At 42.4% G+C, this 15,454-nt stretch overlaps 1 protein-coding gene across 2 annotated transcripts in view; it reads left to right on the top strand.

Annotated features, from left to right (window-relative positions):
- The window catches only part of TGFBR2 (transforming growth factor beta receptor 2), a 76,288-nt gene that overhangs the window by 46,284 nt on the left and 14,550 nt on the right, over window positions 1-15,454 (top strand). For both annotated transcript variants that reach the window (XM_088521149.1, XM_088521148.1), the window contains exons 2-4: window positions 1,199-1,370; window positions 3,033-3,223; window positions 14,451-15,250. In XM_088521149.1, the coding sequence (XP_088377275.1) occupies window positions 1,222-1,370; window positions 3,033-3,223; window positions 14,451-15,250 (1,140 nt within the window). In that variant the 5' untranslated portion in view covers window positions 1,199-1,221. The remainder of the gene's footprint in view (window positions 1-1,198; window positions 1,371-3,032; window positions 3,224-14,450; window positions 15,251-15,454) is intronic.

Here is a 15,454-nt window from a genome sequence, read left to right as displayed (position 1 = left end):
AGAATCTCAGCTAGTGGAAGAAGAAGGGGAAAATTGCAAATCCCTGGTTGCCTGTTGTTGACTAGCAACATTTGGCCATCTAGAACAATATGAACCTAGTTAGAACACACCAGTGACTGCAAGGGAAGTGTTGTACTGCATAAAGCCTGGCATCTCTTTACATTGGCTCAACCTTCTTTTCCAAATATATTACACAGTGAATCAGATTGAAACTGTTGTACTCAGTCTACTCCACTTCAGATAGTTGCATAGTCATTTTAGCTTTAGAAAAAAGTTTCTGTTGGCATTTTCTGTTCCTTGTAGTCATGCTGTGCTTTCAGAATAGCTTTCAAACTAAAAATATGTTTCCTGAAATTCATACGTTGGGATAAATAACATCTCTTCCATTACTGCTACCACGGTGAAGCAGAGAGAGAGACTTTTTCAGAACCAGTAAGCAAGTAAAGTTTTCAATGCCTGGGTGTAGAAATGTAGCTATTGTAGAATTTCACAAGGCAGGCTTTCATTGCAAGCTTGCTTGAGCCCTGTAACAGCCTAGCAGCAGCCTACATGAGACACACAGATGTCCTGTTGCTGCACAGATACCCTGTTGCATTTCCACAGTGTCTGGAAGACCACCTGCCTCAAACTGGCCGCCAGTCCCAGCTATAGGTTTTGCTGTGTGAGCCGTAATCAGATTAGGGATAACACCCAAGTTACGCCTCAGGTTAGGGAAGGCATGTTTGCAAAACTGATCAAGAGCTGTGTCATAAGGCAGTCACACACCCAGTGTGCATTCCCAGTGTGTTTTGCACTGCAGTATCGACAGCTGCGGTGGCACACAGCACGCGATGCAGGATCCTGCACAAGGGACCCGCACACTGCCTGTGAATAATGCAGGGACGCAGCTGCAGAGGAGTTTGTCCAGTGCAAACTGAACTCAAAGCAAGTTTGATTCTGCAGATCACTGAGCAACTTCTGCTCTTGCTGAAGACAATAGAAATGGACTTCACTTTGCAAATTTGCTTTGGTTATCCTGATCTAGACAGAGTGGCACTTTCCCCGTTGCAAACAAAACTGGTAGCTGGGCAAGGTCAGAGATTTTCTGATTTAAGATGGGTGGGCTGCGGATGAAAAACATGCCTTTATAACGAGCAATAATAGAATCCATTAATTTACCATTATTGATGAGTTTGCTTCTCTCTTTTTTTTCTATAAGCTGAAATTAGGTCACCCATAGACATGAGTAAGGAAAATGGATTCCAAGTGCGCAACCTGTGCAAATTTTGTGACATTAAAGTTACAACCTGCTTAAACCAACATGAGTGTAAGAGCAACTGCAACATCACTTCTATCTGCGAGAATAGCAATGAAGTCTGTGTTGCTATATGGTAAGTTATTTCTTGATACGGGCAAAGCAAGAAATATGCCCATATTCAGCATATTTCATCCTCACCCGTCATTACTGAGTACTTCCTAACGTGTCAGAATCTCCTTGCTACCTCGCCAGTCTCTGCTTTCTCTCTTCCATTTTGTAGCCATGCTCAGCATACTGAGAGTTACTTGAGGTCAACAACAATTTTGATATGAAATGTTCTGGTTTTTTTTGGAGGGGTTTGTTCATTTAAGTTCTGTTCCAGGTTATGCAGTTACTGGGCTGTTACTGGAAAAGATGCATGTTTTTGTTCAAACCATTAAACTGCATCCACCCACAGCACTCATAGAGTAGAATCAGAATTGAGACTCAGAGAAGATCATGGTGGCATTTGCTGAAGAAAAGCAGTTCTCTCTGGGTTTAACAGGAAACTAGTTTATGTACATCTATCAATTTATTTACCATTTATAGGTTTTCTCTTAGTGGGGAGAAATCATTTTTGTATATACTTTTAAATATTAGCTGTTCTAGAGTTTCTGCCTAAGTTCTGAAAAATCAGAGACATATGAAAATATTTGACTTGTAACACTTTTTTTTTAGGGATTCTTGAATCTAAAATTGCCTTCCAATCCAAAAATGAGGATTTTATTTCCCATTATCTGTAAACCAATCCTACCAAAGAAAACTAAAACCACCCTTTTGGAGTTCATAATTGCATAAAAGCAACAGAACTAAGTATTTGCAGTGTTGCTGGCTGAGTTAGGAGCATAATTAGAACCACTTAGAGAAATACATGATTTTTTTTTTTGATAGAGTAGTAATGTCCATTGACTTGATGACATTCAGTGTAATCAGATACAGACACCATACACTGCAAAAGGAAATGCAGTATCAGTTTAGCCTGCACTTTTCATCTGTTCCTAGAGTAAGTGTTCACTGTTTGTTATTGTCACACAAAGTGGCTGTAGTGCAATTTAAGGTACATTCTGGATGTTTCATGCCAAATTGTCCAGAAGGCAAGTGAGTTGAGAACTATGTTTAAATTGCTCTTCCTGTCTGTCTCTTGTGTCAATGAAAGGTAATCTGTGGAACCACAACAAAACTAATGTAGGCCAGATTTTAAACTTTCAATATTTCCCCGACAGGCAGCTCTAGTCTGCACCAGTTTCTATTTTTTTTTCCCCCAAAATAAAAATGCTGAGGCTAACTCATTCAGCGCAGAAATTATGCTGATTGTAGGCTTCAAAAACCAAAAAAAAAAAGGAAAAGCCAACCCAGTAGAAATTCCTCAGATTTTGAGGAAATAATTCAGTTTTTATCATAATTTCCCACAGATTTTTGCTGTCTGCACAGTGACCACAAAACCCAAAAGTATGTTGTGAGTTTCGCAGCAGTTCATTGAGCATTAGTTTGAATGATTTTGGGTGAGATTTTCAAAGGCACTCATTACAGCTTAGAGTAATATGATACAGGGATATCTGTGCCGTTGTACAGATGCCTCGGCATGGCCAAGTCCCAGAAAATATTCATATCCAGGAAAGCTAAAGAAAAACATATGAAGTTCTTCAAATCCCACTTGAGTTCTCAAAAGAGGCAAATTTCAGCCAAACATAGTCCTGTCTGCTTCATTTGTAAAATATCCCTTCCCTGATTTCAGTTTTCTCCTCCTTATTTTTAGGAGACAGAATGATGAAAATAAGACATTAGAAACAATATGCCACGACCCCCAGAAAAAACTCTACGGTCACACGTTGGATGACTCCAGCTCAGATAAGTGTCTAATGAAAGAAAAGAAGGAAGTTGGAGGATTGATGTTCATGTGTTCCTGTACAGGAGAAGAATGCAACGACATGCTGATTTTCTCAACAGGTTGGTTTAATGTTTTTTTCTTGCATTTCGGTGTTGTGTCTTGCAAGCAATATAAAACCTGTCTTACCAGTGGACTTCGGAGTTGCTGTTTCTGGTGGAAAACTTCCATTAGCTGAGGATATTCTTCTGAGTCTTGCAAAATCTCTACCTTTCTTTTCTGTTTCCAAGGGATATTTCTTCCTGCCAGGCTATCTTCCTTTTGAAACACTTCTGATACTCAGCCCAAGATGCTGTGCTTAAAAGCTGCTTTAATCGTGAAAGCAACCTGCTTGAAGTTGTACTTGTTGACACATCGAAGTGCAACATAGGCTAATTACCTTCTAATAACATAAAATGCTGTGTTTAACTCTATATTGCTATGGTGTGGATCTGTATCTGTATAGATATAGATCAATTCCTACACTCCTAAATAAGTATGGCACACTGCACCCATGTCCACTGTCTGTAAGGTCCTCAGGAAAAGGGGAATAGCAAGGGGAAGATAACAAGAGATGGGGATAGTACTTCTACTTTTGGGAAGCATAGTGCGCACATGCACTGAAGTGGAGGACTGCAGGAATAGTTCTCAGCCCTCCAAGGTGGCTGACTAGCTTAGGTTGCAAAACCATACCAGATCAGCCAGAGGTGAGCTAAGAGGCCTCTGCTGCACTGGCCCACGTTGTCCCTATCTAGTGCCACCTCCTTATCTCTTTCTTTTCCCTTGCCCAAGGTTAGTTAGAAATAAGGAAACCCGGCTGCCAATCCATGGTTGTATGTTCACCCTTACTTAGGTGAACAAAGCTGAAATAAATATAGCTACTGATGTGAGCAGAGGCAGTAGACCCAGGACCTAATTCTAACAGATTGCCTTGATTTTATCGAAGGGAACATGTTCCCAGGGAAAAGATCTTGCTGTCTATCAGCTGCCTGGAATCTCTATACAAAGCTAACCACACCCTTGTGGATTTGGGCTAATTTGTTATAAATTAGTCATGTTATGGCAGTTTCTTCTGGAGCTTTATAACTGAATATAATCAGTCTGTCAAACATGTGTCTTCTGTGCTCATGTTTACAAAAACAGCTCCATAAATCCAACATTAAGTGCCTTCATTCCCATTTACTCTGCAGTGCCCTCAAACTGCCAGAGCAGCCTAAAGCGATGTGTAGTGTAAATGAAAACCTGTTCATCTGATTCCTTTCACTCTTTGGGTGAGTTCAGCTTTTCCTTGCAGGTCGTGTGCTGTTAGCACTGTAGGTGAGTCGTGAAAGCCATGCTCTGCATTCACATGGACTAAGTGAATAACTGCAGATAAAGACCCAAGCAACAAAAAAAGCCACTGTTGTGCCGGTTGTACCTCTTCCAGCTCATTCACAAACACAGCCTGAACACAGGCAGTGGGGGGAGATGGAGGCTTTGCCATTCCTGTTTTATTGTTGTGGATTAGTGTTACTTTTAAACGAAAACAGCCCCTTTGGGTTGCTTGCCTGCTTAGCCATGGCAGGAAGACAAACGATTTTTACAGTATCAGACATGCGGTTTCCTGTCTGTGTTTAACTTTGAGCAGAACATCACAGCCAGCTGCTCCGCGACTCCTCCAGACAACTAGATAATAGCCTGTAATAATTTTGCCTTTAGAATGACTGTCATCCAGATCTATTCTGTACATTGTTCTTGCCTTTTTATTTTTTTTTCCTCTGTTGTACACCAGAGTGAAGATTTTTGCCATGTTTTCGCACGTCTCTTCTGTTCAGACAGACAGGACAAATGCTAGTCTAAGAAGGTCTGATCAAAATGGGCCTGTAGTCACTTCTTAGCAGAAACTGAGCCTATAAGTAAGGTCATATTCCTTCACCTATTAATTAGCACCTTTCCTGTGAAGCTGCTGCTATAGTATGTGAGGTGCATTCCAGCTCTTTTCCTGCTGGATGCACATTTAAGACAAAACCAGGTTTATTTTGTTTCTGGCGTTGCCCAGGTAAGAAATAAAAGTGTGGCTGAAGCGGCAGGTTCTGATTTCCCCGAGAGGTTAGTCACTACATTCCAGTGATTCACAGCTGGGCTGTTGTTGCTTATAAAAAAGTGGCTTTATGGCTCTGTCAGCATGTATCGGTACCTCCCGGCTCTGTATTTAGACACCAGCATCTAAAGATTTGGGGTAGCATTGAAGTATTATGACTCACTTAAGAGTGGCTTTGGAAATATTTGAAGTGGTTGCATCCAAATCAAATGTCTGCAGGGACTTTTTATTTAAATTGCCAATGTGCAAAATAAACAAGATGTACTAGACGTGTGCCGAAATACTCCGGTAATTCTGCTGCTCCAGGGGCTTCTGGCCCAGATTCTGGTCACTGGCATTTCAGGCCACAAGCTGTTGGTGGAAAATATTTTGTGCCTAGCTGTTCCAAGCAGTGCTCTGTAGTTCTCAGGGAAATAATATCTGGAGACAGGTAGCCATTGTAAATTGGCTACCGCGTTTATTTTTTAACCTGTTTTTTTGCCAAACATAATTGTGGGCAACGGGCAAACAGCTTACAACCCTATGGTGGAAAAAATGCTTCTCACAGCAAAACTCAATGCCATTCTGTTTTAATTATTATTTATTCAAATGTCTAATGTCAGTGTTACCAGAAGGCAAAGCCACAGAGTGAAAACACAGGAAAAGATTAGCCAAAAGTGGGGGCAGAAAGGCCCTGGTTGGCTAGGGAGATGTTGGCTAGGTGGCAGACTCAGAGACCTTGTCCTCCTGCCATGGAAAAGCTGAGTGCAGAACTGAACTACCAAGGTTTTTCTTTCATGCTGTCTAGTAGTGTCTGGTGGTTCTTCCATACAAAACATTTTGCATTCTCTGATTTTTTTGAACTATTGTGAAGAACTGAAGCTGTTTCTAGCTGCTAGCACAGTGACTGCCTTCTCCTGGGGTTTTGGCAGCTTTGTGCCTCAGCGTTCCCCTTGCTGCACCATCTCCCAGCCTATATTCGTCAAGCAGGGAGAGCCTGACAAATCACTAACAAAGTTTGGGTTGGTTTTGTTTTACAATCCACAGCTGGTTGGCTGAGGCCAAATCTTTTTGATGCAAAGGAAGAGGACTGTACTCTTTCCAGCCTCATATCTGACCTCTTCTGCATGGGCAGAGAGGACCAGTCACCCTCCCTATAGCATAGGAAATGGGATTTATACATGTTATGCAGTTATGCATAACATGCCTGTTAATAGTGCAGCTATGTGGTGCAGGCTCCTTCAGATACATTCATTCAGCTGCGTTTGAAAGGATGACCTCTGCATGGGACACTACAGACCGAAAACAAATCCCTTAAACCACAAGTGATGCATGCAGTGGTCATACATGCAGTTGTCATACTGGACATCCTATTCAACACAAGTAAAATTCCAGAGAGTTGGAAGTGCACAGCAGATCTATAGCTCAGCTCTTCTAGAGTTATTTCATTTTGGTTTTGTGTGTGCGTGTGTTTGTTTGGGGGGAGTTGTTTGTTTTTTTTTACTTTGTAACTATTTTTCATTCTCACTTTCTTGCTATATCATCCAGATCTCGATGCAGTTTCCAAGTAGGTGTCAGTGGGAATATTCAGGTGGACTGTCTTTATTCCTTATGTACTGCCAGATTAGATCATTTTGGGCATTCCCACCCCATCATGTCATAGCATGGAAGAAACCTCTATTAGCAACTGTGTATACAAGTATTAATGGTTTCCTGAGTCATCCAAGCGGTTGCCTTAAAATATCAAAACTTCAGTGACAGAGATGACTTGACTGGTCAGCAGGAGTTCATGGGGCTAATGGAGCTCTCTGGGGACGTGAGGGTGCTGTGCTGCTAACAGTTGTCACCTTGATCACAGTTTTGTTAAGTTTGTTAACTGAGAGTGCAAGAGACGCTCCGGTATTTGATTAATCAAACGCGGCTGCTCCCCGAATCACTTGCCCAGACAAACGGCAGCCTGTGCTTTCGGTGTGTGTCAGGCGCAGTGATTACTCACTGTGTACGACTGTAGCCTGGGCGACGGGTATTGTTAGCCGCAGCCACGGCGCTTCGTCCTGCGCACGGATCGCAGCAAAGCTTCCCAATGTTTCCGAGTTTCCTTAACCTGGTATCTCTCGCTTGTCTCTAACATATTTGCCCCTGTCTTTTCCTTTCTCTCTCTGTTCTCTTTCTCTCCTTGCTAGAGTCAAAGCTTTAGTGGTTTTTACTTGACTGCACGGAAGGATCTCAGACTTAAGAGCAGACTTAACAGACCTGTGCACAAACAGCCGCCAGGCCCTAAGAACTTGTGTGATGAGTTTTCTGGTGCTCGCGGAAGAGCAGAAGGGACGCGATTGCAGCCGGACTGCCTCCAAGCGGCTTCTAACAAAGACTTTTCACTAACCATTTTTTCTGTTGTCCAGCTAACACGCTCAGAAGGTAACTGTCTTCCCGCTGCCCGTAAACGAGGTCAGTAGCATTGCATAACGCTGCACGCAGCCTCTCACAGCCTGTACATTGGCACTGTCTGCAATGTTTTCTCCTAGGTATTTGCAGCCAGAGAGACCCACCCAAAGGCTGCAGCTGTGAATAGCCAAAGGGGAGGCTGCCTAGCACCGAGCGCCTGATTCACGTCGTGGGATAGAAAGGAAGTGGAAGGGAAAGAGGCAAAAGAAGCCAATTTTTGGTTTTGCTTTATTTTTATTGTGTGCTCCCCAGGAAAATAGCCATGCAGAGCTTGGTTACAGATTTATGTAAAAACAAACTAGGCAGATCTCTTCAACTTTGGTTGGCGTATTTGTTACAATTTGCATCACTTGAGAGCTTAATAAGTGTGGGAATGTGGCCAACCTTTTATCGGCTTGTCATGGAAGAGAGTTTAATAATTACAGACAGAAACAAACTGTAACGAACACTGGCAACATAATATTTTGGGAAAGGTTGGAGGGGTGAAACGCAGGCTGAGAATAAAAATAATGGTTAATGTGTGGCATCTGTTGGAACATATTGAAGCTGGAGAGATTGATTTGTTCCAGAAAACCACTAGCAAACAGCAGGAGACACTGAATTGTGTAACTGAGGCATGTATCTCAGAAACATGGCTACATCATGTGAAATTAGATCATGTTGGTTTTCGTATCAGCAAAGAGAAAAGCTCAGCTACAAATGTCAAAATGTGTGAGAGATGCCAGGTGCACACCCATTTAAGTGACCTGTGAGAGTGGGAGAGAGAAGAAGGAGAGGCAAGCAGGGCAGGGATATTTTAAACAAATGGGTGCCTTGCCAGAAAAAACAGGAATTTCTAGCGAGCAGTGAACGGGGAAAAAAGAAAAAAATAAAACTAATTATTTGTTCTGTCTTAGAACTTAGCAGTTTCTTAAACCTCCGGAGTGCTGAACAGCATACTTGGCAGTCAGTTAAAACACAAAATTCTTCTGACAATAGCTGAAATATCCATTGCATCACTGCTGCCCAGCCTTTCCACTGGAGCAAGCCATCCACAGGCCATCCAGAGGCACTCCAGCTGCCTGTCCCCGTGGCTAAGACATGACTAAGATGTGGCCATTCCCCTCAGGTGACACATGCATCTGCGTGACTCTTCCATCATGTAACTGCATCGTGTAACTGGGGGGCAATCCCTGGGCATAACAGAGGGCAAAACGGTGCTACTGCCTCCTCTTTAAACTAAAAGATGGAGATGTGTAGGTCAAGTGTAAGTTACTAATCATGATAGACTAGATTTAGCTGGTTCAAAGAAAAAAAAAAGAAAAAAAGTCAAGGTCAGGAACTGGCTGCATGAATTTCATTTTCAGGAAAGTTTAAGAGAAAAGCCATGGGTTATTTTTCACCTGGTAGCAAGGTGGAGACTCTTAATCATCCCCTCTGGTTCTTAAGTGTAATAATCTATTGCATCTGCCATCGTATGGCTCAGGAAAGAACTGAGGGAGGGGAGGAACTGATTTTATGCCCCGCAAAAATGTAAAGAAGTTGAAAAAAATCTTATCAAGGAAGGAAGAAAAGAAAATTAAAGTTTTATCAATAAAAGTAGCACTAGAGAGAGAAAGACTTTTTCTTATTTTCTTTCCAAGTGTCTTGCCCAGAAAGTAGCAAGCACCCAAGGTTTAAACTCACCTTTTGCCTGATTCAGAATAATCAGGATAAAAAGATATGGGTTAGTTGAATACGCAGTATTTGAATTTGATTATTTCCGAGTATTTTGTGGCAGGTCAACCATTTTCTTAAGTAAAAAGTTCACAAATGTTAAAAGCAGCAAACCTTCTCAACAAAAAAAAATCATTTTGCATAAAATTAGGAGCTGTTTTTAAATGTTGTTGGAGTTGGAGCAACCCTCATTCCCCTTTTTATCCCCCTAGAAGATGAGTTCCTAGTTAAAGTACAGGAATATTTCCCAACTAAAAATGTTTTGCTGAATAATCCTAAACTACTTTAATTCTAAGACCAAAATCAAGAAGGCCCAGGAGGACGTTGGTTAGAGAGCTTCTTCTTTGCTTGGTGATTCTTCTATGGACATAAACTAAGTTAACTTAAATGGCTGGTCAGAAGCCATGAAATCTCATTTCACTGAAGTTGAAACTAAGTGGAATTAGTTTTCATCAAGAAAGTAGCACGAGAGAGAGAGAGAGATGTTTTCATGTTTTATTTCCAAGTGTCTTGTCCAGAAAGTAGCAAGCACTCAAGGTTTAAACACCCATTTTGCCTGATTCAGAATAATCAAGAGATGAAAAGCTCTTCCCTGAATCAAACAAAGCAGGACTTGAACTTGGAGCTCCCATACCCCAGACTAGTCCTCTCACTGGTGGGGATTAAATACTCACATCTCTTGCCAAAGCACAACATTTGAACAGAATTCTGTTTATGCAAAAACATTCAAAAGGTTTTAGTTTTCATTCCAGTGTGGCATTGAAACCAAACTTTGAAACCTCAGAATTGCTGCAAAACGGAGTTGTTGTCCCCTGGTCAGCTCAAAGGGCCGCTTTGTGTCTCAGAGCTTGCAAAATAACTGGATCACAGGCCAGGTTCTCACCCATGTTTTGTGACAGTGTTTTGGAGGATTTTAAGACAGTAGACACTGAGCTAGAAATATATCAGTATTGATATGTTTAATGTGATTTCTGCCAATATGGAATACTATGTGGCTTTTACTAGTAAGAGAATAGAAAGCAACTTGAGAAACAGCACAAGTATTGGGCAGCATTCAAACAGTCCTGTCAGTACTAGCTGTGCGTGAGTGCTGCCCTGTGCCTTAAAGCATGGGTGCCAGTTTTATTTTTGTTTTGTATCACCAAACTTGTTTCCAGAGTTCAGTGATACCAAAGTTCAATCCAAGGCACAAAATCCAACCTAAAGACTTGGCAGGCAGGTGGATGATGTGCTTTGAGGCTTCCTAGGGCTGTACAGGGCTTCCATTTTCCTCAGCACCTGAGCATTATTCCCTAAAGGCTTAGGTAGTGCTAAGGGTAGTGCAGATGGCTTCTGTTTAGTTTAAACTACATACAGGAAGCTTTCTTTTAGCTAGACTTTTCTATTGTTATGCTATTTTAATAGGCTCTTTTGAAGTTTGAGGAGGACTGACCTGTCTGAATAATAGTTCTGGGTGGGGAAAGTTATTTAGGAACATGTTTTCAAAGCTTGTTTTATTTAACCATTCCCTTGCCTGCCCGTTCAGCCCTGTTTTGCTCCTAAGGGTGTGAATAGCCAGAGGAGGCTGCACTGGCATATACAAAACTGAGTTTTGATTAATAGGCATTTATCAGTAAGCAAATGAATATTTTTATTCTTGGATTCCCACTGCCAAGCCAGGGAATGTTGGCTAGTCACTGTGCAAACATACAGAGACACTCTCAGTTTTGATCCTGCTCTGACTTTGTATGCTGCTTCATCTGAGAAGTCAGCTCTGCTGGAAACCCTGATACTGTTTTGGGCAAATCAGTGGTCAAAATCGTAAGCAATTGAAAAGTGTTTGCCTGGAGCAGCTGTCAGGGCCCCCAGTTCTGTGCTGCTGCTGTCCCCCGAATCCTGCCAGCAGCAGCTCCGTCCCTTCCTTCCAAGCTCGAGGCTCAGCACCGGAAATCCTGACTCACAGATTTTGCTCATTCCCGCCCTCCCTAACCTTCGGCTGGGACAGAACTGAGGAGGAGCAGGCGTTTCATCCCTGCTGTGCAGGATGTGCAGCCCTACGTGCCTGGCCTTTTCCTCCCTGCCTCCTGCCAAGGCCTCTGCCCAAGCAGACGTGTCGCTTTGCAGCAGGGCCGCAGGACAGCATGGGGATGCAGCTGCATGCTCAGCCTCTGCTTTGATTACATTTCTTTATTTCACTCTTCTCCAAGTGACATTTGCAACATCAAATTTCTCCCTCCTTCCCTTCAGAAATCCCCCTGTACCACAGGCAGAGCTTTCTCTTATGCAGAAAGAGAAAGAGCCGAAGAGTCTGCGAAATGTGCTGGAGACTTCTCACTTCTGGGTCAAAGTAATACAGGCCACAGTAGGACTCAAGGAAATGGCCAGAGACGCTCAGGCGGGCAGGGTAACCGTCATAGTCAGGAAGTGGAGGCTCTGGGCCAGTTTCTTCTTCGCTAGATCTGCATGTTCACCCAGCTGTCTGCAGTGATGAAGAGAAATCTGAAAGACAACTAATAAATGTGGGACTTTTCTTCTCTCTCATTTAGAAAGACGTCTCTACATTTCAAATATCTGGACTACGTATTGCAGCTCTATGGCAAAAAAAAAGAAAAATAAAAAAAAGGAAATAGGCACTGAGTTCCCTAAAACAGCACGCTAATCTCTGCTAGCAGTCATACCACATGATGCTGGTGGCGTATCCTTCAGCTGCAGCAGCAGAGTTCAAACTAAGCGTCCTCAGCTGTGGTGAGGAGGAAAAAAGGAAAAAAAAAAAAGCACCAGGGCCCAAACTTTTTCATCAAAACTGCCTCATCTGATGACTGTCACAGATCACAGCTGCATTCGCAAAGCTGTAGCCTGCTGGCAGCCACAGCTCCAAAATAGAGCCAGTCTAGTGAAATGATCAGTCATCCACACCAGGGTGTTTCCCTACATCTTAACAAAGCAGATTTTCTGAGAGCAAAGAAGGCATATGGGGATAAGTACTATAAAACCTCTGTTTACTGGCAGTGGCATGGGACTTTCTATCCATACTCCTCTAGCAAAAGTGGTAAGAAATCTGGGGAGTTGCTCCTTTTCTTCAACAGACCGAGAAGCAGAAGGAACAGAGCTAATCTCTGAGGTACTCTTTTATATAGGCATGTTAGTAATATTTGACAAATTACTTGAGAAAAAAAAAAATAGGTGGTTTGCATAGATGTGGGAGAAGGCTTGTTCTGGTTTTGAGCTTAAAAGGTTCATTTGCATAAGTAAAAAGAAAATGCACCTCTTTGTAAGTGAAGCAGGGGTGCCACTGATGCCACTAAACTGAACTAGCTGGCAGTGTTAGTGCTGGAAAGACACTTTCACTTCCTTGAAACCCTGTCAGAGAGGCTAGGACAGAATCACTTGCTGTACCTCTGGCTGATGAACCTTTCAAATGGAGGAAGCAAATCCTGATTCAGGATTCGTGCCCTGTGAAGACTGTGGTCTTCAGATGTCCTGTAAGCTACCTTTGAATGGCCAATGGTCCCTGCTGCTTGTGAAATAACTGGGTTCCCAGCATAGAAAAGGGTTATGGGTGAAACTGGAGGGTCAGAAACACTGCTCATTCTAATTGTAAAGGGGTTTTTTTGCCCATCCCTTTCAGCAGGGTTCACCTTCATTTTGAGAAGATTTTGTCCTGCACAGTTCATGGGAAACAGAGGTTTTTGCCTGATGTAGTTAGTGGCAACTTTCCCTCAGAGCATTATACTTTTCTTTTTCATGTTGACTTATTTGGCCTCGTATGAGGAACTTGAGTGAGGGACATGGCCATAATGATCCCTCAGAGTATTGTGTTGCCAACAGGAGCCACTTGCTTAACTTTGGTTACCACTTCAGTTGTTTTAGACCTTTCAGATTCCAGGACATGTTCCAATACATCCTCTCCCTCCCCGCAGGAAGATAGTATAGTACATTTGCACGACTCTTCAAAGGAAGAAACGGGCTAGGAGACTACCTTTCCATGGGTCCAATCAGATCAGGTTCAGAAATTCAGTAAAGCACAGTAAACTTCACTCCTCCCTCACTAATTTATTTTCAGAAGTAAGCTGTTTTCTTGTAAGTTTTCTTGAGAGATTTTTTTTTTCTTTTTTCACACAAAACTCAGTTTTGTGAGTTGCTCTCCTCTTAGAAGTACCCCAAGGGAGCTGGAAGGGTCACTTCTAGAGGTGAGAGGGCAGCACACACTCTTGTGCCTCGTGGTTGGTCTGGTCCCTTAGAATATGTTACAGACTGAACTAGCTAAGGAGTTTGCACTGAAGCACTGTGTGCTGCCATGTGCCATGGCTCCACGGCAGGCAGCGTGCAACCAGCAAATGATGCACAGGATTCTTTCAGTTCCGTAAATCTGTGCAGAAAATACATGCTGTGACAATTTTCAGATGCGCCGTAAAGCCTGACTTCGCCTGCAGGATTCAAACACCTGTATCCATACAAGCATTTGAATTTATTCTAGCAACACTCTTTTCGCATACATCTAAGGATGAGAATGCTTTTCAGATGTGTGTGCAGGCATATATAATGTGTCTGAATATTAGCATGAAGTAGTTACATATGTACAAACTTGCTGAAGATGTCATTCGGTGGATCCTACCAATCTTTGCTGGATCTGGAGCGGTAACTGGACAAGTGGGAATTCACATGCTACATTGTCTATTTATTTATCAATTCATTTCCTCTTTAAAAAATTAATGTTTTCATGTGATTGCTGATTAGAGAAGCATATTTGTCAAGAGTAAATTGCCGAAGTAAGTGCTGAAGACTTTGACTATCAGCTTCAGGAAAGTGAAAGTTTCATCCATAATGTATAAGAGCCCTAGAGAAGAACAAAGCTATTAAATTTCATTAGTTTCTTACTCATTCTATTCTGGCTCTTTATAAAATAAGCAGACAGCGAAGTGCTGATAAGCAGAGGCCTATTTACAAAACAACATGTAGAGGTAAGAAACTAGTCATCATTTTTGCTAGTTTCTGTTAGTGGAGGAAATCATGAATTGTGTTTTGGATAAAAATCAGTTTATAAAGTACTGGCAGCCTCCTATATGCATAAAGCTAAGAAATCATTTAATGGATGAACTTTAACCATGCCTTTTTTCCCTTTTCCTTTACAGAGAGCCCCCATAAGCCAGAAGAGAAAGATGAAATTTCCAAAGTCACAATCATAAGTCTTGTCCCATTGCTGGTGATTTCTGTTGCTGTGATTGTTATATTTTATGCCTACCGCACTCATAAGAAGAGGAAGCTCAACAAGGCATGGGAGAAGAATGTGAAGCCCAGGAAGCATAAGGACTGCAGTGATGTTTGTGCCATTATGTTAGATGATGACCGCTCAGACATCAGCTCCACTTGTGCCAACAACATCAACCACAACACAGAACTGCTGCCCATTGAGTTGGACGTTGTTGTTGGCAAAGGCAGGTTTGCTGAAGTGTATAAAGCCAAACTGAAGCAAAACACATCTGAGCAGTATGAAACCGTGGCAGTCAAGATTTTCCCCTATGAAGAATATGCCTCCTGGAAAACAGAGAAAGACATTTTTTCAGATGTAAACCTCAAACATGAGAACGTCCTCCAATTCCTGACAGCAGAGGAGCGCAAGACAGATCTCGGTAAACAGTATTGGTTGATCACTGCCTTCCATGCAAGAGGAAACTTGCAGGAATACCTCACACGGCACATCATCAGCTGGGAGGACCTCTGGAAACTGGGGGGCTCTTTGGCTCGAGGGATTGCCCATCTGCATAGTGATCACACACCCTGTGGTCGTCCCAAAACACCTATCGTGCACAGAGACCTGAAGAGCTCCAACATCCTGGTGAAAAATGATTTAACCTGCTGTCTCTGTGACTTTGGGTTATCCCTGAGGCTGGATCCTTCTCTGTCTGTGGATGACTTGGCCAACAGTGGACAGGTAAGTTAAAAGTTTGGTGAGGTGTGTGCGTTATACCAGTCGGTGTGTGAGCTGTTGGGGAAAAGAGAGAAAAATAACCCCCATTCTGCATTTTCTACTGAAAAATGTAGAAATAAATATGGCTGCTTATAACAATACAAACTCTGAACTTAACAGTAGAACAACTGTGACAGATGTGCTTCACATCCTGACAGGTTCCAAGCC

The sequence above is a fragment of the Tinamus guttatus genome, unplaced genomic scaffold, assembly GCF_059628265.1.
Source record: "Tinamus guttatus ecotype Peru unplaced genomic scaffold, ASM5962826v1 Tinamus_guttatus_pri_ptg000115l, whole genome shotgun sequence".
NCBI lineage: Eukaryota > Metazoa > Chordata > Aves > Tinamiformes > Tinamidae > Tinamus > Tinamus guttatus.
The sequence above is the reverse complement of the archived record's forward strand: the minus strand, read 5'-3'. Positions and strand labels throughout refer to the sequence as shown.